This window comes from Lissotriton helveticus, chromosome 3_1, assembly GCF_964261635.1.
Source record: "Lissotriton helveticus chromosome 3_1, aLisHel1.1, whole genome shotgun sequence".
Classification (NCBI taxonomy): domain Eukaryota; kingdom Metazoa; phylum Chordata; class Amphibia; order Caudata; family Salamandridae; genus Lissotriton; species Lissotriton helveticus.
The window spans coordinates 1,951,329,424-1,951,354,537 of record NC_136061.1 but is presented as its reverse complement, the minus strand read 5'-3'; the positions used below and the strand labels follow the sequence as shown (position 1 = coordinate 1,951,354,537).

Here is a 25,114-nt window from a genome sequence, read left to right as displayed (position 1 = left end):
TAGTTTAATTTTAAAATGTTCTTCCAGTTTCATTAAGGTATACTCATAGACATTTACCCCTTCTACCTCCTCTTGTTCATCATCTACTTGCCTACCCGTTATGTCCTAAAACACTTTTCTCCCGTGCATGCCCAAATTATGCAACAAAATATGTTGTTTCCTCACATTGTTATAATTTCCACCCCCTATTGCTATGAGGTAGGACTTGAAAATCCCTTCCCATCGTTTCCATGGTATTTCCGGCTCCCCCAGCTCATTTGGAAAGGGTGGGGGCTGGCTCATTCCTGCACCGGCCATGGCCATCCACCGGATAGACCTCTAAACACTGCGCTGCTAAGGAGGCTAAACCTATAATTTGTGGATGTGGGGTGGAGTGCTTTACTTCTTTAGCTCAATAGATGAAATTTCAAATGAAGCACTTAAATAAATGTGGGTTACAACTTCACAGAGAAACGAGAATACCACAGTGTGACCTTAATATGAGCTTTCACTTCTTGTTACTGAGGAAACTATACGAGTCCTCTTTCTGTCTCTTTGTTTCCCCCCCAGTCAATCGTTCTGGGCGGGAACTTCCTGTGGTGAGCGTCGTCGCCTCCCAGAGCCTCTCCGAACAGCATACAGTTCTCCTCCGCTCCGATGCTCCTTGCGCTATGCCCCCACAAGCCGCTGTGAAGAGACAAAGTCAAACGTGCACACTGTTTCTGCACCAAATCCAGTAAAAGTCGATTCGAAAGCTGAGACACTCACACGCGCCCCTCTGGCACTGCTCTCACGACCCGCGCTGGACTCCGCCTCATCGGCACTGGCAGCAGCCGTTTCTCCTCACAAGCTCGCCGCCTGCAACTCCCCTCAAAAGCGGCAACAAAACCTCCGAGAAGGTGAACCTCAAACCTTTCACCACACACCACTCTACCGGCACCGGCTCCCTGCTCAAATCGCAGCCCACACGGTGTTCTTGCCTTAGCTTCAGGTCACCACGTCAAATTTCTCTTTTCCACACCAGTGTTCGCCAGAAGATGGTGATAAGACCAGATGCTGCGCAGGAATTCTCCTCTTGAAGCCGCTCGTTATGCCGGAGAAGGTTGATCACCTAGGGTAAGTTGATCAGCGTTGCCAGCTCTACCGTCCCAGTATCAACAGCTCCAGGGGGGGTGCACCACACTGACCGTGGCTCAGCTCCTTGACCCTCGTCGCCAAAAAGTGTAGTAAGAACACACTACACGATGATTAAATTAAGTAGGATTTATTCAGTAACAATCATCCGGTGCCCCCAGCTGGTACGGCAGATCGTGTCACAACATTCCAAAGCTGCCTTCGCCTGAGAGCTCGGGCAGAACCATAGTATAGGGAAAAGGGAGGGGGGAAATAGCAGGGAGGGAGAAACCATTAATAAGTTACCACAGTCCGGAATCTTCTTGTTAGTCTACCTTACTCTTTCTTTTTTGTTGCTACGCGCAGTCTGTATCCATTTGGCGCTATGTCCATCCTCCTATGACATCAAATGTGCGTCCCGGAAGCCCTTGTGCGCGTTCGCCATCTTCAGATTATTTTTTCCCTCCATAGCAAGTTTCTGGGTTAGCAGGCTTCCTCGGTCTCTTTTAGTGCTGTGTTATCTTTTCTCTTTTTGTCTCACTTTTTGTTTTTATAGGGGAGTTGGAACGCTGCACGTGATTCCAGAAAACTCTTCAAGCTGCAAAACGTATCCCACTGGTAAGTAAGCATTTTGTTTTGCAGCAATAATCCTTTTTTTGGATTCACATGCTGTACACTGATTTTATAGTAGTATCTCTGGTCACTCCTGGTGGTGGTGTCATATGAATTTGAGCTTGTAAATTGATGTTTCAGTACTCTTTGGCCCACTTCTGACTCCGTGTTCGCTTGTATGTCCACGTGGTTTAGTGGAATAGTGATATGACTTTAGGAAAGAAACATTGGCTAGTCCGCATGACTACCCTGGCCTTGTGCATTTGCAGGTAGGGTTATTTGATGGTCACTGCCTGCAGCTTGTTCATTCTGTGCAGTGACGTGATTGCAATTAGGAAGACTCTCTTCAAGGTTAGGAACCATTGCACCGCCTTGTGTACCAGTTCAAAGGTGCCTTCCTAAATTGAGTCAATACCAGGTTGATGTTCCATATTAGTATATGTGTTGACCTGGGTGGAGCTACTCTCTTTGCTCCCTCTAAGAACTTTTTGAGACGTGTTGCTGCGAAGAGGCTTCTTCATATCTGTCCCCTTGTGAAGGCTACTATTGTTGCCAGGTGTATCTTCAGCAAGGTATATGCTAGCCCGTTTTCCAGCAGGTAAGTGAGGTATCTGATCACTATGGTGTCCCCTGTTTTGTTGTGAACATTCTTTTGCCTCTGCACCACAGGACATCTCTCTACCTTTTTACTGTGTAGCACTTCCCTGTACTTGTCCTTCTAGCTTCTTTGAGAATATCCATGGATCGTTTAGGTAGGTTCAAGTGTGAAAACGGTCTTTGGGAGCCAGGACACTTGACTTAGGGTGCTAATTTCTGGGTGGTAGATCTTCCGTCCCTACATGGAGAGAATGACATGAATTTCTGGTGACTTTTTTTATGTTTCCTTGTGCCATTACCACAAGATCTGAGAGTCAAGCTTGTCTTGCCCACTGTACGACAATTAGGATCAAAGTCATCTGTGACAGCTTGCACTTGCTCAGGTATGAGGGGGAAACAGTGGCAAGGCTTACGCAAATTGCCTTGAAAAGTCTCATCAACAGGGTATTCCCCTGGAATCGGTGGTGTGGGTGCCTGGACGTAAAGTCTGGCCATTTTGTGTTGTCTGGGGTAGGTAACAGGTCGATGTCTGGAGTAACTCACAGGTGGAAAACCCCTTGGAGAGCTCGTTCGTTTGGTTCCCATTCATGTGAGATGGATACCGGTCTGCTTAGACCGTTTGCTTCTCCACTTTGTATGCCTGGCAGGTGTATCGTTATTACGGTTATTTCACTCTGAATGAGCCATCTCCAGATCTCTTGGCTAGTTTGGACAGCACATGCGATGTTGTTCCTCCCTACTTGTGTAGGTAGAGCATCGTGGTTGTATTGTCTGACTAGATTAGCAAAGTCCTTCCCATTACCTGTCTCTGGAAGGCTTTTAGGGCCAGAAAGACCATCTTTATTCCAGGAAATGTATGTGATGGGTCACTTCCTCCGCCTTCCATTGCCTTCTGATTTGTAATTCCTCCATGTGTGCCCCCCACCTGTGTGGGGCTCATCCGTAGCGACTGTCATCGCTGGAGTTGGTGTCATAAAAAGTCTGCCAAACCTCTATGGTTTCTATGTTTCACCATGTCATCTCCTTCTGCACTCTGAGTTACAACCATGAGATCCTCCCAACTCCCCATTGCCTGTGAAAATTGGTTCCGGATCCATTCTTGTAATGGTCTCATATGTAGTCTTGCATGTGGGATCGACGGGATGCATGAGGTCATCATGCTCATTATATCCCCCACAAAAACTGACCCCTGCGGTAGTGGAAAGCTTGCTCCACTATTGCTTGAATCCTCTTGAAAGTGAAGAAGGCTGTTTCCTTGACCATGTGGATTCTGGCTCCTAGGACTTTTCCAAGTGTATTGTGAGCCCCGTCTGTTGAGCATTTTCATGATTGTCCTGTAATCTTTTCTCATTGCGAGCACAAGATTACTTTTATTGGCTAGTCGTCTAGGTACGGCTAAACATGACTTTTCCTTTTCCTCAGGTTGTCTGTCACTTTGGCTAGGCTCTTCGTGAACACCCTGTGTGCTTATATTCCGAAGGGGAGAACCCTGAATCGGTAATGTTTTTTGTTGACAACAAATCGTAGGTATTTCTTGTGTTTGTGGTTCATGGAAATGTGCAGGTAGTTATCCTTGAGGTCTATGGTTATCATGTGGTCCTTTTCTCAGTCGTGGTATGACATCTTGCAGTATGAACGTTTTGAATGTTCACATTTTTATGAACTTGTTTAGAAAGTGGTGGTCCAGGATTGGTTTCAGGAGTTTTTCCAATTTTGAGGTGAGGAAGTATGTTGAGTAGTTTCCTTAACTGATTTCTGCTATGGGCAATTTATCCATTACTTTCATTTCTAGCAGTTCCTAAACATCTCATTGCAAGCAGTGCCTCTTCTCTTCAGTGCGGTGTTGTCTTTGGTTTGGCCTCTGGTGGACTCCTTATAAATTCTATGCAGTAACCGTGTTGGACGATGTGGAGTATCTATTTGTCGGAGACAACCCCCACCTTCATTCGTGCAGGAAGACCTATATTCTCCCCCCAACTGGTATTATGTGGTAGTGTTTATGGTCTGTTAAATCAATTGTTGGAGGAGCTTGCTCCCCTGGAATGTTGCACATTACTCTGGCTCTGCCCCGAAAGGACTGACGCTGCAACAGCTAAGAAGACTGTCACAGTAGGTGTAACCCCTGTTGATGGGCTGTCTGCTGATAAGATGGCGGAGTTGTTGTGATTTGAAAGCTTCATCAGCACAAGGGTTTTCTTGTTGGGTTTGTTCCTCCTTCTGTGTTGACCCGGAACTGCAGCGCCCCAATGGCCTTTGCTGCGTCGTTGTCCTTTTTTAGCTGCTACAGATTGTCATCTACAGAAGTTCCAAACAGGTTCTCTCCTGTGAAGGTTGTATTTATGGGGGTTGCCTTAACCTCATTTCGGAATTTTGACACCCACAGCCAGGCGTGTCTCCTCACGGATATTCCTGTGACCATCTGCCTTCTGGCCATGCCAGCTGCATCTAAGGCAGATTTTAAGCAACTGTTTGCTATTATTTTCACCTGTTCTACCAGTGCGGCTCCCCGTTTCTGAATTGCTCTGGGTGGGATCTTAAACGTTCTTTGACCTCTTTCCAGTTGCTGCTTGTGTCTTAGTTGAGGAGTGCGTTTGTTTGAGTTCATGATCCTTCACCATGTTGGAGCCTTCTGCCTCCGCCATGTCTGTCTCTTCAACGTTATCCTTTTCCTCACTTGGCAGTCCAAGGTCCCTCAGCGTCGCGCCCCCATTCTTTTGGCTTTTGCATGATTGTGTGGTGATTATGCCCGGTTATTCCCTTGCAGCCAAGTTTATGGTTTTGAGCCTTAACTTGGAGCACACTTTGCAGGTCTTAGTGTCGTGGTCCCTCAGCAGACAGAGGTTCCAGACCTTATGGTTGTTCTTCTAGACAAATTTTCAGTGGCACTCACGGCAGAACCTAAAGGGAGTATTTTCCATTTCCCTGGGGTGGTTCTCTCTCCCCTTTTATACATTCCCGGACTAAGTAGTCGATGACTTGCCCAGTCTGTTCCCTTTCCCGGTGCACATCCAACTCCTATTCAGTGTTCTTCCCTCTGTTATTTTCCTTTTCTTCTTTTTTGTTTGGCAATCCATCAGTATGTGATGTAACTTATCTCAGTGCCCTCAGAGCTTCAGCTGAAGCTTCCTGACCCAAAGGTGGGGAAAAAATTTGAAGTTGGCGACCACGCACAAGGGCTTCTGAGGGACGTCATTGGAGAAAGGACATAGCACCAAATGGCTACAGACTACGCCCACCTACACACAAAAAAAAGAGGAGATAGGACCAACAAGAAGATCCCAACATGAAGATCCCAGAACCAATCACTAGATGCAGAATAACACACAGCATGTGGATTCAAAAAATTATTCATGCTGCAAAACACCTATTTTCCTTTCACAGACTGAACTCTCTAACCCTATTTGCGCCCCTTTTCTCCTTAACCATCTACCCTCTTAACCTCTCTTCATCCTTCTAGCAATACCGTAGCTGGTTACTCCCCCCATTCTGTACGGACTATGTTTTTTACTCCTGTTTTCCACCTTTACCTTAGCACCTTTATACTAGGTACTCAAGCCCTATATACACACAAACCCTAGGACTTCTCGCTGGACTTATATAACAGTACCTAAACCCGTGCCTTTACATTAGCTCTTTTAATCCCACCTTTATTATTAAACCTCTAAATCCACCTTATTGCCACTTTGTAATCCATTGCATCCCTACTCCAACCTGTGCGCCAATGACTCTATCAGTGCCTATTCCACAGAACCACCACACCTACCAGGACCTTGGCACCTCTACCCTAGTAACCATACAATCACCGTTGTCCCTAGCACCTTTTCTAGCTCCCATGTTACACTTACATCCCCTTCTGTTTTATGTACAAGTCTTTTATCACCCTTATCACCGCCATCTGGAGTTTTTGTCAGAGGTCCTCAAAACTTTAAAGGGGAGGCGAGGAGGGGGCTTTGAAAACTCAGCAAATCCGATTTTTGCCAGCATATGGTTGTCAGACTGGGGGTTGGGGTCTCTTTTTTATGTTGTTGCTGCAAAATGAGGTAGTGTGTCTTGCATACAGGCGGACTCAATACTTCAATATTACCTTGTGTAGCAATATGGTAAGCACCTTGAAAGTAGGGGTGGGCTGGTGATGTGTGCACACGATTATAACCTCCAGGGCTTGAACCATGCAAGCATATCCAATTGTTTCCAATACTGCACACATCAAGGGTGAAATCAGCTGGAGAAATGGGTACAAAAACGAGTATACAACATACAGGACATTTTTAGGTCTCGCCTGTCGATGCGCATGCGCATCGAGCAAGCGAGACTATAGGGGCTCATCCACTCTTTATCCACACTGCAAGGAATCGTGGCGATTCCTTGCAGTGCACGAGAAATTTAAGCTCAATGCGCAAGCGCATTGAGCTTAAATGCGCGTGCACATGCCCCCAGCCGCCTGCCTTGCCTACTCTCTCTCACAGCCTCCCCCAGCTCCGCCCCCTCACTACTTGATTGCACGGCCGCTAGGCCGTGCCTCCCCTACTCTCCTCCCCCCTCCTCCTCCTACTCTCCTCCCCTGCCTGCCTGCCTGTCGCACCTCTCCCCTCTCCGCCCCCTCCCCTGCCCGCCGTGTTACGGTGAAAGGCTTGTTATGCCCAGGCGCCTCTTTTACTGTTCCACCAGTCTGGACTGGGAGCGGGGATAAAAAGCGGCAGGCCCCGCAGTTCCTTATCTTACGAAAAGCGGGCTGGCAACTTCGATACCCCGCTCTCATTACCCTATCTGTCGCCATTTATTTCAAAGGGCACCATTGCGCATAAACATTGCGGGCATGTCATGAAACCATTACGACACACTTGTGAACTGGCTGGGACGCAGCAGCATTTCCCACCAAGCGTTTATCCAAAACCAGTTCATAGCGTGCATGATCTTGACTGCTGATCTCCGTCTATATGGAAGTCACGCTGTGGTTTTCACGTGATCAATGAGTATTGTGAAATAATCTTCAAACTGTAGGTCTAATTCCCACAAGTCTTGATCAGTGAAGTCTACCTCGGGTGATCATTATTCACTGTGGTGTTTGTCACTGAAAGCGCCTCTGCTGTATACTGAACGGTTTAAATCGAGCTTCTCAGCAAGATTTCCTCTCCCTTCCTACATTAATGGAACCAGCATGCTTCACATTGCATCAACGCATCTTGAGGCAGCGTTTAAAAGATGGCATGTTGACTCTGCATCGGCCGCTAGGCCGTGCCTCCCCTACTCTCCTCCCCCCTCCTCCTCCTACTCTCCTCCCCTGCCTGCCTGCCTGTCGTGTCGCACCTCTCCCCTCTCCGCCCCCTCCCCTGCCCGCCGTGTTACGGTGAAAGGCTTGTTATGCCCAGGCGCCTCTTTTACTGTTCCACCAGTCTGGACTGGGAGCGGGGATAAAAAGCGGCAGGCCCCGCAGTTCCTTATCTTACGAAAAGCGGGCTGGCAACTTCGATACCCCGCTCTCATTACCCTATCTGTCGCCATTTATTTCAAAGGGCACCATTGCGCATAAACATTGCGGGCATGTCATGAAACCATTACGACACACTTGTGAACTGGCTGGGACGCAGCAGCATTTCCCACCAAGCGTTTATCCAAAACCAGTTCATAGCGTGCATGATCTTGACTGCTGATCTCCGTCTATATGGAAGTCACGCTGTGGTTTTCACGTGATCAATGAGTATTGTGAAATAATCTTCAAACTGTATGTCTAATTCCCACAAGTCTTGATCAGTGAAGTCTACCTCGGGTGATCATTATTCACTGTGGTGTTTGTCACTGAAAGCGCCTCTGCTGTATACTGAACGGTTTAAATCGAGCTTCTCAGCAAGATTTCCTCTCCCTTCCTACATTAATGGAACCAGCATGCTTCACATTGCATCAACGCATCTTGAGGCAGCGTTTAAAAGATGGCATGTTGACTCTGCATTGAAACACATAAATGAATCTGTCCTTTAAACAGCTGCTTCTAGAGCCAAAACAAATAAATGTCCCTTATTAGGTTTTTTTCGAGACAAACCTGCCGCCCAACAGAACCGTGTTGCAGGTGAGTTTGTGTTGGACTCCATTATCTTTTCTTTTCATTTCTTCTAATCTTTTTAACACTTAGTTCTGACCACGTCCAGTGGAATAGATGTGCTGATCAAATATTTCTCTGTGATTAACAGGTTTGCATTCCTGGCTTGACTTTTATCTCATGTGGCAGGGAGCGCACTGCAGACACCACGCCACGCAACGCCACTCATCCACGCAACGCCACTCACCCACGCAACGCCACTCACCCACGCAACGCCACTCACCCACGCAACGCCACTCACCCACGCAACGCCACTCACCCACCGCCACTCACCCACGCAACGCCACTCACCCACGCAACGCCACTCATCCACGCAACGCCACTCATCCACGCAACGCCACTCATCCACGCAACGCCACTCATCCACGCAACGCCACTCATCCACGCAACGCCACTCATCCACGCAACGCCACTCACCCACGCAACGCCACTCACCCACGCAACGCCACTCACCCACCGCCACTCACTCAATGCCACTCACCCACGCAACGCCACTCATCCACGCAACGCCACTCATCCACGCAACGCCACTCATCCACGCAACGCCACTCATCCACGCAACGCCACTCATCCACGCAACGCCACTCACCCACGCAACGCCACTCACCCACGCAACGCCACTCACCCACGCAACGCCACTCACCCACGCAACGCCACTCACCCACGCAACGCCACTCACCCACGCAACGCCACTCACCCACGCAACGCCACTCACCCACGCAACGCCACTCACCCACGCAACGCCACTCACCCACGCAACGCCACTCACCCACGCAACGCCAAGTAACCAAAAACATTTCCATGACAAAAAGGAGTCTCTGGCCCTTAATCCACCCACCATATGCAAGCGTTTTCATCAGCATAGCGCCTGATTTGATCTCGCATGACAAGACTGCACGAATGACTGCTGACATCAAATAATTGTTTGCGGGTTTTTGTGATTGCGTGTGTATTTATACATGTATACACACACACACAAAATGTAAACACGTGTAAATACACATTACGTCCATAAGAATAATATATTGCCGTCACAGACATATGATATTCAATATCATATAATGTATTGGAGAACTGCATGCATGCTACTGTACCGGCATGTATGTGTGAACAAACACGTGAAAGTTCAAAGAAAAGTCTACATGCCAAGTTATGTACAATTTACAGCATTTGTATCTACTAGTGATTTTTAGTTAAAGCTTTTACAAATGTTTATTGCTTTTTTGATTTGTAATTCTTTAGCATTGGCTACAAAAAATAAAAATGCAAAAGATTTACAACAAAAAACCCATAAACAATTCTAAATGCACTAACTCTAATGCTGCGAGACCTATTGCATTTCCAATGCTTGTTTACAACAGGCTAGCCTTTCAATGACCATCATTCCTGCACCCTTAACCACCTAAATGTAGAATCTCAAGGAAAGAATATCCTTTGCCGAGGAAGAGCTAAAACTAGACTCAATGCTTTTATGTCAGTCTACTGTGGTGGTTCATGGAAGGCAACTGAGTTCATATTTAAATGCCATTTAGACAGTTCAAATACGCGATTAAAGGGGCAAAGATGGATGTCTTATTTTGGCCTTGCCTCTTTACGGCCCGATCATCAGAAGTAGGCTTTAGAACCCAGTTTGGGAGGCCTCGGTCTACCAACATATTATTCCATAAACCTCACTTTGGATTCCAGTGTTGAAAGCTGATGGGACATCTGTATCACTGCATCCTGTCCACTCTTGGAGCCAAGAATGGTTTTGTGTACACACACCCAAGTCCTCAAGATCCTGCTCTCGAACCCAGACAAAGTGACCAGTCTACCGGTATCCCATCTATTTGACCTTACTGTATCACAAAACAGCATACGCGTTACCATATACTGTCCACAGAATCATGCTGCAGCACTGCACAAGAGACTTTTGCAAAACCAAATCATATGCACTGGACACTGCTGTTGAACAAATCAAAATCTCACTCACCCAGTGGCTTTCTCTCCACGTCGGGGGACAGCCGGGAATATGGAGGTGGTGGGGACTCTGCAAGCAAAATGAAAGACCAACATTTCACATCAGTGCGACATTAAGCGGCAGACATCAAGGACAATGTGCATGCGTAATTTCTGAAACTTCATGCAATTTTTAAATGAAAGGGAAGCTTTCCTAAGTCTTTTGTATGTCTCCAGCTCCCCAATGAGGGAGGGATTGGCAGAGTCACCTACCCAAAATATTGTTCTTGTGTTGCCAGCGACGATCAAAAACCACTTTGGTGTGCCCTCACCCACCCCTGGGTGCCCACATCTTTTAGGTGTATTCATTCATGGGTTAATTTCGCACCTCCGTGTGGGGTCTCCAAACTAGAAGTAAAAGTGCCAAAGGGCCTTCACTCACCATCCCCATGGTGCCCACAACTCCTCACTCAGAGATAGGGGAGCATACATTCACCCCCGGTCCCTATGCCAGCACGGTTGTATGTTATTTAATAGAAACCGATTTCATGGAATACCATCAATAAAAACGATCTCACCTAATCTGTTTAATGGAAATTTGCAGTACACATTGGCTTTTGCATGCTTATTTTTTACGGTGTAAATGAGCAAAGGTTGTGGGTTTTACATTCAGCAACATATTTGTTTGAGGTATTTATTTCAGTGATTTATTTCAGGGGACATTACTTCAGAATTGTACCTTTATATTGTCAAACCATGACTTTGGATGCCTTCAATTCACCGACCCCTCACCACCAAACGCACCATCCATCTCTGCCCCCTGTAAAAACGCTCAACATGCCTAAACTACACCCTTCATGGTAGAACTTCAATGAACCTGGAGGATTGTTCTCCAGCAGATTCTACGGATAAGAAGCTTAACTCTTCTTTAAAGTAGGTGTTTTCTGCCAAAAAATCTCATGTTAAAAGCAAGTAACCTATCCAACAGATTTAGCTGAATCTATGGTAAAGGACTTTGATAAGTGAGCAGTAGCCATGTAGAAGGACCATGAATGATCAAAAATATCCCAACTGCACAAACTAATGGCATGGATTCTGGAAATCTGGTATCCAAGTTCACAGAATTTGTTGTTAACCGCATGCGCGCTAGCGGTTTTCCCGCTGTGCGCTGCGATTTGAAAAAACCCGCGTTACATGACGAGCTCAGCTCGTCATCAGCGTGCGAGCGGCACAACTCATGACGAGCTGAGCTCGTCATGAGCGTCGAAGCGGTTAAGGATCAAACTAACTCAACAGGTGATGTGGGACTTGAGTTGGTGGATTACCCATCTTATTCCTGAGGGCTTAACAATTGCTGATTTCTCTCTCAAGTGATTCAAATAAAGGGAGTGTTCAATGTACTAACGGACACCTTGAGCAGAGAGATTCCCTCGTTTCTGGACTTTGCCCTGCATGCAGAAATGTTCAAGCTCTTGGAGCATCGTTGGCGTCTACCATTCAGACATATTTGCTTCCACAGGGAATGAAAAGATTCTGTTAAAGGGGAAGGGAGAAGTAGGTCTGCTCAGTAGATGCTCTACTTTGTAGGTCACCCTAGGATCTTCTATATACCTTTCATACTTTTATACTGATAAAGAATTCCTACTGAGAGTGAGGAGGGAGCTAGTTCAGGTGATTCTGATAGCCCCAGCATGGCCCCACGCCAACTCGTCTCCTCTGTTTACAGCTCTGATGATCTCGGAGGAAAGAAGTAATCAACTCTACCTTCACCTCTTCTCTTTCTGGTGCTAAGACAGGAATCCTTTAGGTGCTATGGAAGCCATTGGGGCACTTTTGGACGATGGGTGCTAGAAAAGCTTTGGATCCTACCACTGTTGATTGTATTTACATCCTTGAGTTTTTACGGGATGGATCTACAGTGGCTAAGAGAAGCTACTCTAGCAGTACAGTGGGCATCCATAATGTCCATTAGGAGATCTCAGAAAAACCTGAGGGATGATGGGTTGGTTTCTCTGTAGTTTAGGGGCCTAGCAAACAACTGTCTGATACCTCCCAGGCTATTACCTTCATGAGATCTTGTTTTGGTACTCGAAGCATGAAAGAATCCTCCATTTGAGCTGATAGAGGAAGTGTATTAGAAGTCTCTCACTCTTAAAACTTTTTTCTTAGTAGATATTACTTCTGCTAGGAGATTTGCTGTGTTGGGCGCACTAACATATACGCATCCTTTTTGCAGATTTTTTTAGGAAAGATTGTTTTAAGAACTATTCATTATATGCTTCCCAATCTGAATTCCCATTTTCATAGGGTTCAAGAGGTAATTCTACTAGAATTCTATACTTTTCCATCCACAGTTGAAGGAGGGCTTCATGCTTTGGATATGAGATGAAGTCATTTTACATATTTAAATCATTTAGAAGCAGTTTTGTCAAATTTGGGATAGCCAGAAAAGGGGAAACACAGTGACTTTCTCAATAAGTAGATAGGCCAAATCTCTAGTTTCATTGGCTTATAAACACAAATGGTCCACAAGAAGTATGTGAATCCAAGGACATGCACTCTGATGGATCTGCTCCTTCCGGACTAGAAGGACCCAGTCAGTCTGGCACCATACGCCAAGGATGGACGAAACCTCATTTACCGAGGTTCCGGAAGGATCCTCCCAGAGACCGACCTCTTCAACATACACATATGATCCCCCTAACCAGCATCATCCACTCATGACATCCACGTCCTCTCTCACGCTGACGACACACAGCATCATTCTCTGCCTCATGGACAAGATGGCCAGTACCCGGATCAAGTTTAATGCCTGCATGACTGAAATCGCTCACTGGATGAGACCAACTGTTTCCAGCTGAACACTGACAAGACCGAAATTGTGATCTTTAGGAAGAGCACTTCACCATGGACTCCACCTGGTGGTCAACAGAGCTAGGGCCAACACCCACCCCCACTACCAACACCAAGAAATTTGGGACCATCGAGAGCAAACTCAACATGACTGCCCAAGTCAATGCGGTCACTGCCTCATGCTTCCATACCAAGGAGACGCACAACCTTGCCACAAGCAGATTGTACGATTGGCACAGTATCTATGCCAGGATCAACAAAAATACTCATGTGAAGGCTGCAGACTATTCAGTGTTCGGCAGTCAGAATCAGTCAACTTTTCCCTCTGCAGTCACATTACAGCACACCTAGAGGAGCACCACTGGCTCACCAAACACAAACGAGCATAATTCAAACTCCTCGCCCACTCTTTCAAGGCACTAAATAACACTGGCCCAGCATACTCACAAAACTTCCAGACAGTTGCGCTCATACAGATTCCAATTTGCACACATCTGGAAAACCAGATTCTGCGGTTGAGACTTCTCCTACATTGCTTCTAAATCACAGAATGTCCTGCCGTTACCCATAAGAGTTTCTCCTCACTTATTGAAGTCAGCAAGAAGCTGAAGACCTGGCTTTTAAATAGTCCCACAAGGCCATAGGTTTGGCTAGACTCACATCTACTCATCACCAAGATACCCTCCCGCGTGATAGTGTGCACTACTAATTACCATATCATAGGTCTTAAACTGTAGCAGTTACAGGAGCCAGGATTACAGCTACATTGGCCTCCCCCCTCAGCCTTTATTAGACACTAGAAGGTTTCGGATGAAAAATGCCTTGATGCTGTCCTGGGATACAGAGTACGTTCCTCTACGAAGTAATTGGTGGTTCCACAGAGGTCACAGTTGTCGAAAAGGCAGCCAGCAAAAGTTGCCGGAAGTGGGAGAGTTTGTCACGTCGCGCACATTACATTTACAACTTGAGAAATTAAATATGCAGCATTTTTCCCAGTTACCACTTTAGAGCGCTAGCATGGAGCACATAACCCATGAAGAGTAAAATGCAGTCTCAGTCGAGAAGAGCTCACATACCTGAAATTCATCTTACACTGTCACAGTTTTTGCCCTCATATAGCATCGCGCAATAAACAGACCACGCAGATGTCTTAAGCGTAAAAGGCCATTTATTAGGACCAGGCTGCACAACAATAAACAGTAAACACAAATAACATCAACATCAATAACCAAACCCAGACATCAACTCTGCCTCGCTTCACTCTCTCCACCCACTCTGACTCATGTCTCCAACCACTCCATGCCCATTTGGTTTCTCATCCATATCCACAAATCTCATAGCATCCTACCCCGGTATCACCTGGCATTCCATTCATGGCTCCAGCTCCCACATCATTCAATTGCATACATGCCAACATTTTCAGAAGAGCAAAGAGGGAGATAAAAAAAAAAAAAAGAATGGGGCCTTGAATCGGGTTACTGGCATGTATGGGCTTTGGAAGGGTGCTGCTGCAGGATTGGACATTTGAAACACAAATGCACTTTTTTTGTTACCTTTCACAAGCATGGAGCGCAATGGCAGGCAGAGAGAGGGTGATGCAAGTGGTGTGCACTGGCCTGGCAAGTTGCTGGCAGTGCATGCTCCCACTTCCCTCCCTCCCCCCCCCCCCCTGTGACGGCCCGGGCTGAAACAGCTTCCTGTGCACACACACAGCCGCACCCACCCCCAGTACTTCACAGGTCTTTAAAAGACCATTCCCTTGTTAATGACGCTTTGTTGGTTTTTCACCCCTTCTAGAGACCCTGCATGGCCACTGACTATTGCTGGACGAATTGGCACTTTACACAATACCAAGCCCTGTCAGCTAAAACTCTGAGGAATCAGGTTTTTGCTTGCAGGAATCGGGAGGTGGGAGACTAGCCTTGAAATCGGTAGTCTCACGCCTGCATCGGGAGGGTTGGCATGTCTGCAATTGCCCCCTCCCAAGGGATGGGTGCACCCGCTCTTGACTCCCCCACCCCTCCAAAGTATCACCTACCCCGCAGCCCGACCTAAACTGGCACGCTATCCCAACCCTACCTCCAAACCCTAGTAACGGCAGGGTGGGTGGCCTAGCAAAAACTACCCTCGATGATGCTGAGCACAGGAAGAAGAAGTTGCCTTCCTTCCCTGCGCTCTTATACCCACCCCCTAACTCCACCCGTGACCCTGCCTGGTCCTACCCCTGCGCGTAAGGCCCCCGGGGAAGACTAGTCTGCGACTCTGCTTCCCCTGGGGCCCAGCATTCTAAAACATTCGAGAGTTTTGAACTCAGAAGTCCCGTGAACTGGCAGCTGTTGTAGGTCCCTAGGCCTTTGTTCCAGTAGGGTCTTCGAGCACCCCAGTGGATTGTTACAACCTGGACGCTCGACTCTTAAGATTTCTGAGCTGTTTATGTGGCCCTGTGTCTACAAACGTAGGCATACTCCTGGCGCCTGACAGTGTGCATCCCACAGTTTAAAGTCGGCGCGACTTTGTGACGTCACTACACGGCGCCGAATCACTACGCTTAAGCTTCAGCCGAAACGCATGCGAGTCTAGGAGAGCACTCTGGGGTGCCTCGTCGCCAGGGCGTCTCCGTTCTAGTTTGAAATCCCTCGATAAAAGGCTGCCGGGGCGATGTGCAGATACGAGTGGAATGTTTCTTGTCTGCTTGACCTTGAATGCAGAACTGCATTTGTTCCTCTGGGGCTGGACAGGGCAACACCTTCTATTTGCAGCCACCACTTAAAGTTCTTTGTAGGCCCCAGACAGCATGTCTGCCTCGGAGGAGCCCGAGGCTCCGGGACTACGGTTTTTTTTCCAAGAAGGGGCGTGTCCTAGCTGAGCAGCGCTGGAGAAGCTCAGGAGAGAAGGCTGCAGACAGACAGGCAGCGTGTCAGAGGCCACCAAGAGACAATCCAAGCTGGCCGAGCGAGCTTCGTAAAGGGCCAATATTCGACCAAAAATGCTAATGTCACGACCCCTCGACTAGGAGTACCCCGGAAAGCAAGCAAGCGCGCTACAAGTAGCCCTAAGTGGCACAAGCAATTACTTTAAAACGCAAATTATTTCACTAACCTGCTCTATGTACACACACTGCGTTTTTTGCGATCAGTTACCGTGCTTTAGAAGCGCGTGACCTTAGTTTTACATCTTTACAACAGGAGCTTTAACCAGCTAAGTTAACCATCACCTCCTCCAGTCGCTCACTAATAAGCATTTTAGAAGCAGAGTGCACAATATGTCCGCGGTTACAAACTGTTGTCATTTCTTCAGCACCGAGGGGGGAAACTTTGCTAACCATCTTTTTAAAAATATAACTAAGAAACCAGTGAATGAAAAACGGAGCGGAAGGGGCGTATCGAGACCACCAACCTCATAGAGGGCTTCTAAGCTTTTTAAATGTACATTTCCGAACTTTTTTCCCTAGCAGATTTTAATCGGTCTCTTTTTTTGTGTAAAATACGCGAGAGAGCTTTAAACAGGAAAACAACCCTTTAATTGTTTTTCTTCTTTTCATAAAATAAGGCATTTAAAAGAGGAGGCTGTGGCTTTAAGTGAGACAGAGGTAATTGCCTCTCTGCAGCCAGCCAGATAAACAGCTCGCCAGGCTGGCGCCAGCAGCAGGCAGACTGTGTATTATCAGCGCTCCCCTCCTGAAGAGCGCAGGGACCTCCTTGGGAAAGGGGGGAAAGGCTTTTAAAGCACAACTTGAAACTGATCTCATTTCAAAGAGCGTCAGAATGCCAGGCCAAAGAGGAAAGGAAAAAACAAATCTGCTTCACTCCCACCCTCGCCAGGGCCCCCGCGGCAAAACTAGCCTTTCCAAGGCGGTTTCCTGAAAGTTGCTCAAGAAATAAACACATAAGAAAACACAACTCAGTTTTTTAGGCACAACGGGCATTTACTTGTGTGATTCCTGTCGAATTCTGAACACCAAGGTCTTCCCACACTCGATTTTCGTGCATAAAAGGAAACATTTTTTTCATGCGTTTTCGTCCTTGTACCCCTCAAAAATAATCAAACCTGGGTCATGTTCTGGGCGACCAAAAACTGATGGATTTTAGAACTCTTATTATTACAGAAAAAAATGGCCATTTCCCCTTTCAAAAATTACAATAAAATGTTTTGGCCCCAAAGCAAAATAGTTTATTTCGCCTCATCTGCCAGTTACTGCAGAGTCTCCAGGTTTATCCACACTTTGTCGAGGGCTGCTGTGCGGGGTTATTTCACAACTTTCAAAGGAATGGAAGCGCTAGAGAGACTGTACTCAGTACATCTGGCTGTACTGGCGGGCTCCTCTAAAGCTAGATTCGTCGGCAATCGTTTTCACTTGATCGACCCAATGGATTTTAAACGGGTATATGTAATTATTTTCCTTTGCACTTTTTTAAACAATTTAAATACATCTATCTATACCAGTGTGATGTCTAGTTAACGTGGTCCACACTATAGAAAACCTCAAATAATTATACAGAAGATGTCATTTTCCTACCCACCCGCCTGGAGCCTGAACACATCAGACGCTCACTCCTTTTTTGCTCAAAAATATTTTCATAGCTACCCTCGAGCTTCCTTCCCTCTCTCCAGCCAGTAATGACTGGACAGAGACATGGACATGGACATTGCTCCATAGCTTCACTGAGTAGGGAGGGCACGGGGATAGATTCTTGAGGCACAGACCACACTGAGTGGGGCACAGGGGGGTCTCTCTGGGCATGGTGGTAGGGAGACATGGGTAAGTAGAGGAGTGAGGGCAGAGAAAGAAGAGAGCTGGAAAACAAAAGAGCTACCATGAAAAGGGCACAGGAAGACCAGGGAACCATAAAGTGACAATCATTCACCATTTCAGGTTAAGTGCTACATTCTTTGGGTTAGTAAAATTCCACCAGAGCCAAGCTGGACTAGGAAGAAGTTCATTAGGAGAGCATAGTTTTCTCTAGTACAGATAGTATGTGAAATACCAATGTCCAGACGATGAAGATTGCCAAGCACTTGCAGTCTACAGCGCCAAGAGGCTAAGCTGCTGGCTGCTACATCACTTAGCAAACATCTCCTTAGAACTAGTTTTAACTGCCATGACATCAAGAATGGGTACGTATTTTTTCACACCGATGATCCCCTGACCTCAACATGGCTAACACATCAACATAATATGACCGCGGCATGGCGTATTTACAGTTCATACAGAAACCTTAGGAACTTGGATGTTGGCGTATTGCCAGGTTGAGGTAATAGTTACCTCGATGTACAGTGTAAGGTCAGGGTGATGAATGCACCAGAACACGATCATCTCTCTCGTTTTAGCAAGGTCTACCACTGAAGAAAAAAAAATGATGCCACTTATTGGAAGGAATGTGGGCTGAGGACCTTACAAGAACAAAAGAGGAAAGATACTGGGTTACGTCTGACCTGAGCTTTACCCTAATGTTTCAAACACCAAAGACAGCCATCGTGGTGTCTGCAGTTTTGACACGGTCACTAAAATTGCACCACTCACAACCCACAGCACTAGAGACCATCATTTATGCACATGGGCCTATGTAAAACCAGCCGAGTAGTATACAGAGCCTGCAGGCCAGAGTAGGTTGGATACACTTTTCATAGTTCTGAAATTGAAAACATAATATAAAGATAACGAAGTTGCAGAAAGAACATGATGAAAAGGATATTTATCAGTAACACTAGTTTTAGAGCTTGAAGCTATTCTCTCTGTTCACGTTATGTATACTTCACCTTTGAAAGGTTGAGCCTGAAACAGCATCTTCATTACTACAAATGAAAGTTTAGGGTTTTTAGCCACAGGTGTGCGGTCTGAGTGGCTCATGATGCCCTCAATCTAAAACCCACAATAACCCACACTGTAGCCATTTACAAACAGTATTTCTGCGAAGTAAAATTGGAAATGAGATTATACATGTAACCTACGCAAAAAAAAAAAAGATTTTTATTGTGATTTAGCAGGGAGGTAGGTAGCTTAAAAGTAGACGAGCTTCAAGCTGCAAAACTCTTGCTACAGGCAAGCCCCTTTTGTTTATGCAGTGTGAACATGTTTCCATTCAGGTTCTTTGCCTTGATAGCCGAGCACTTCTCGCATCTCCAGGCAGATAGTGGTGAAGTGTAAGTGGCAGCAAAGCTTTTATAACCTTGTCTGTAACTATTGCCTTCTGCCTACCATGAGTATTTATACAGTAACATTCAGTGAAGATAAGGAAAGAGGATCATGTGGCTGCCACGCATGTATGTATATATCCAGCAATACAATATTGCTGATGAAAGCCAATGTACTTGTTGCCATATGGAAATAGTGAGCTCATGGTAAGCCACACCTCACCACCCCCACTGCCCTACTCCAGTAGGTTTGCAGAGTACAAATACCCATTATGTATTACAAACACACTTACATACACACCCCATACACATTGCCTGCCTTGTCTTTATACAATATATTTAACAACAAGGGGTGGTGATGGACAGAGTTTCTGAATTAAGCAGAATACTCTCACCCAGTCAAGAGATCAGGGCTAGATCCAACACCGTTTTTTAGCTCACTGCACCATCCCAGTTCAGAACCTGGATATATGCAAATTAGTCTGTTCCTGTCCCAGTGCATGATGGGAACAGGGCAAACCAAACTACCAAGCCAATTCTTACACTGGGAAGGAAACGAGCTTCCGGGGACCGGTTTCTGCCATTTCAGGCGTCGTCGGCCCGGCTTGCTTGAATCCTGATGGTGCAATGAGCAAGGGACTCACATCTGAGTATACCCTTCCAAGCTTCTCCTTTCTGGTGAAGAATTGGCTTGGTAGTTTGGTCTGCCCTGTTCCCATGATGCACTGGGCCAGGGACAGACTAATTTGCATATAGCCAGGTTCTGAGCTGGGATGGGGCAGTGAGCTAAATAACGGTGATGGATCAAGCCCTGATCTTTGGACTGGGTAAGAGTGGTCTGCTTAATTCAGACACTCTGTTCATCACCACCCCCTTTTCTGAATCGTCTTTATACAAGTCAACATTCTCAGATGCAGGTGGCTTTGACTGCCACCAAGAATGATCGGCTGCCACGTCCACCCACCTCTCTTTTCCCCGGCTGCATTTACTAGTCGACGGATGGTGGTTCCCCTGATGGCAGAGCTGCCTCTCTGATTCCACATCACGCCTGGGCCTGCAGTGCTCACCACAGCGGTAGCAGACATGAATAAAGTAAAAAATATCCCACATGCCTTGGGACACAACATTGATACGTACATTATTTTATTTGTATATATTAATTATATTTTATTATTGGAGGCAGGGCAAAGGTACAGATGGGTTCACCTTGCTTGTTCGCCCGAGATGATTGAAGAAAGGCTTAAACTTTAAACAAGGGCAAACATCTTCAGATGGATGATGTGCCTGATATTCACCCCAATATTTCAGTCTTTAATAGATCATAAATCATAATGTGTCTTGTGTATGATTTATGTGCACCTGCAGCAGTGCAGGCGGCTGATGGAGGAGGCCTTGATCCATCCACGCCATGCTCAAGGCCTTGATCCATCCACGCCATGCTCAAGGCCTCTTCTTGGATGGATTGTAACAGGTTCAGGAGGCTTGTCCTCAAAAGATGCTCCTTACGGGCTTCCTTTAAATATGGTTGGGCCAGAAAGTCTTGCTAACAAATTATTTTGTAATTTACGGTGTTAAAACTTTTTGGGGCTACCAAAAACGTGATTATGCTTTCAACATTTAATGTCACTTAATGCCTAACGATATCCAGAGATGATGCAGATTTTTCTCCAATGCAGCATTGCTCTCTCGTTCATCTGTTTTTGAATCATTTTGGGTCTCAATGGATTTTTGGCTTGGGTGTGAACTTGCAGCTGTAACCCAGTGGAACTGTTTTATGCAGGTCCAGCATAAGGGCCCGACTGTCACCCCGTTCTTTGCTTCATGTCTGAATTCAGTTGCAGCATCCTGTTGCACAGTTGCAGAAAATTGACCGCAGCTCTTTCCCAGGCTTGATAATTGTATAACATACCAGCTATTTTTTCACTCAGCATTTCAGAGTCCTGCTGGTAGACAAAGCCACTGGATTGTGCGGGTCTGTAGCCACAGCAGTTACCATATAATCATGGATTTGCTGAATTTGCTACACAACCCAGCTCCTGCTATACACTCTCTGGATGTACAAACGAAATTTTCTAGCTTAAAAGTTACTTAACAAAAAGCAGAACTTGTGGTTGCATGCAGTGGCAGATCTTTTGTCATTGTTAATGGATAATCTTTCAGTTGTTGATTGCTTTTATTTCAGGTGTTAAACTGGTAGGAGGGATGTGGAATATTATCCCGGCCGTGTTAATGTGTTAAAATAACCAAATGATAAAATAATACTGCTACTCATTGTGCTGCAATATGCAGCATAACTTGCTTTTTTCTAGCAAAATCATTTATTTTTCAACTCTGCCACATAACTTTGTCCTCCACTACAGCATAATTCCAGTGGCCCTACCAATACAACAGACACACCTTTAACATCAAATCTGTAGGAAGTCCACCTTTTCTGCATGGTCACTGGGATGTTCGTGTTTTGCTCGACTCTTTAGTTCTGTTGGCTTTAGTCCACTATGCACTTTACCCCTGCTAACCAGTAGTGCCTGTGCTGCCCCTCTAATCATGGTTACATTGGCTTATTTCTTATTGGCGCATTTAACTTGCCTCTAAATCCCCTGGAATATGATGCAGAAAGTGCATCAATGGCCTGGAAGATAAATGTCACTTGTAGACTGTAGTACAGATTGTGCCATCCACTATATTGGGGGTGCATGGCTTCAAGCCAAGCCGGTGTACCCGGACTGTTGTAGTGTAAAAACGTAATTCAACCTGTAAAAATCAACCCTTTTGTGAGGTCGAAATCTCCCCTTTATATGTTATGATCATATTATAATATGATTTGGTATATTAAGCGATATTAAATATGAATACTCTTGGGAATGGGACAAGCTGGAAAAACAATTTTTAATAGTTATTAAAATCTAATTCAATGGTGAAATCTGATTTTTAATAAATATTAAGTAAACGTAACTTTAAGAAAGTTACCGTTCCCTGCCGGAAGTTCATGGCAGCTAATTTGTATTGGCTCTCCAGCTTCTCTCAGCCAGCAATTAGTCTTGAATAGGTGGGAAATGCCTCACAGGCGACAACAATATGGGCAGCGATATCTCCGGTGCACTCAACAGAATTTGCAGGCTGGGGACTGCGGGCCTCCTTTTCAATGCAACACATGGGGCCTACTTAAAATGGAGAGAACAGGATACCAATACATACCTTGTGTATCCACTATCTAGGTGATGGGGGGGATCCTGATTTTGTTCTAAAAAACTTCCATCTCTGGGTTTGTAGTAGGTACAGTGCCTGCCTCAAACTAGATTTTAGTGTTAGATGTAGGAGGACTCTGGGATTATCATAGTGCACTCCCCATTCACACCTCATCCCTCAGAGCCCAAGTTTGCTGTGATCAAAGGCTTCTGCCATCTTGAAATTGCTCCGACACATTGCCTTTTGGGCCTATTTGCAGTAAGGCAAACAGGAACTACTGAACAAGTGGGTAGAGTTGGCCCTAGGAACTTTTATCCCATTGGTTAAGGTGGGCCCAGGAGTCTTCCCACCCACTAGTTCATGTCAGACTTTAATGGGGCCTCTCCTGGCCCCCACTTCAGAACACTTTCTGGACCTGCAGAAGATCAGAGGACTGGGCCTGCTGTCTTCGATGTGAGAGGAGCGCTGAAGGACTGGGCCTGCTCCTTCTTGTACCCAAGACAAAAAAAGTGCACTACCAGGGCTAGTTGGATAACCTCTTAGGTGGCTACAAGAAGACAACAAGCTGCAAGATGCCTTTTAATGTAACTACCCAACTGACCAGTGGCAACTGTACCTACTGGACTCTGCTGTTGGCCTCCAACATGAGGCCCTTTGAGTCTCCGAGTGCCTCCCGTGGGGTTCTGGGGGGCTTATCTGGTGCATCATGGCTTCAAGCCAAGCCGGTGTACCCTGACTGTTGTAGTGTAAAAACGTAATTCAACCTGTAAAAAATCAACCCTTTTGTGAGGTCGAAATCTCCCCTTTATATGTTATGATCATATTATAATATGATTTGGTATATTAAGCGATATTAAATATGAATACTCTTGGGAACGGGACAAGCTGGAAAAACAATTTTTAATAGTTATTAAAATCAAATTCAATGGTGAAATCTGATTTTTAATAAATATTAAGTAAACATAACTTTAAGAAAGTTACCGTTCCCTGCCGGAAGTTCATGGCGGCTAATTTGTATTGGCTCTCCAGCTTCTCTCGGCCAGCGATTAGTCTTGAATAGGTGGGAAATGCCTCACAGGAGACAACAATATGGGCAGCGATATCTCCGGTGCACTCAACAGAATTTGCAGGCTGGGGACTGCGGGCCTCCTTTTCAATGCAACACATGGGGCCTACTTAAAATGGAGAGAACAGGATACCAATACATGACTTGTGTATCCACTATCTAGGTGATGGGGGGGATCCTGATTTTGTTCTAAAAAACTTCCATCTCTGGGTTTGTAGTAGGTACAGTGCCTGCCTCAAACTAGATTTTAGTGTTAGATGTAGGAGGACTCTGGGATTATCATAGTGCACTCCCCATTCACACCTCATCCCTCAGAGCCCAAGTTTGGTGTGATCAAAGGCTTCTGCCATCTTGAAATTGCTCCGACACATTGCCTTTTGGGCCTATTTGCAGTAAGGCAAACAGGAACTACTGAACAAGTGGGTAGAGTTGGCCCTAGGAACTTTTATCCCATTGGTTAGGGTGGGCCCAGGAGTCTTCCCACCCACTAGTTCATGTCAGACTTTAATGGGGCCTCTCCTGGCACCCACTTCAGAACACTTTCTGGACCTGCAGAAGATCAGAGGACTGGGCCTGCGGTCTTTGATGTGAGAGGAGCCCTGAAGGACTGGGCCTGCTCCTTCTTGTACCCAAGACAAAAAAAGTGCACTACCAGGGCCAGTTGGCTAACCTCTTGGGTGGCTACAGGGAGACAACAAGCTGCAAGATGCCTTTTAATGTAACTACCCAGCTGACCAGTGGCAACTGTACCTACTGGACTCTGCTGTTGGGCTCCAGCATGAGGCCCTTTGAGTCTGAGTGCCTCCCGTGGGGTTCTGGGGGGCTTATGTGGTGCATTGGGACTTAAAAGACTGAGTCCGAAAGAAAAATCTTTGACCAGGATGAATCCAGTTGATATATCCTCAAATCCTCAAACTGCGCCTAGGTCCCAGTCTACTACGACCACTGGCGATCACTTGTTCCTTTTTTCTTTTTGGGGGTATTTGTACTGCAAAAAAATGATACCTCCAGTTCCCCTTATTGGGTTTTTGTAATTTTGAATCTTACATTTTACTCTATTTTTGTAATTCGGTTAGGGATTTTTATGGTTTTTGACATTATTGCTGTTTTGGCACTACATAAATACTTTACACATTTCCCTAAATTAATTCTGTCTGCTCCATGCCATTACTAGTAGGAGGTTGAGCTCAGATTAATTGGCTGTCTTTGAAGGTTCATCCTGAGGAGGGCTGTGATTATTCTTTGAGGAGGGCAGTCACCCATCCCATATAATAATCCATGTTATTACTAAAGGTCATTGAGCTTACAATGAAGGAGCCAAATATATATACTGTTTTTGCAGTTTTATATAGAGGAAACATGGCCTGAGTGAATCAAACAGCTTTATAAATAAACAAGACTTTTTTTAAGGCACTGAATGATGAAGCGATTTTCCCAGAATGATGAGCCAGAGCTGACATTTGAACCCAGTTCCAAAGCCAGCACATCTAGCTGCTAGGCCACATCGCTTATCCATGAGTATGTTGTTCCACGCAGTGCTTTCA

The 25,114-nt window shown here is 45.9% G+C and overlaps 1 protein-coding gene across 1 annotated transcript in view; it reads right to left on the bottom strand.

The window, feature by feature from the left end:
* The window catches only part of SMAD6 (SMAD family member 6), a 145,196-nt gene that overhangs the window by 91,001 nt on the left and 29,081 nt on the right, over positions 1–25,114 (bottom strand). Inside the window, exon 2 of the mRNA XM_078683043.1 lies at positions 10,368–10,424. Coding sequence (XP_078539169.1) covers positions 10,368–10,424 — 57 coding nt within the window. The remainder of the gene's footprint in view (positions 1–10,367; positions 10,425–25,114) is intronic.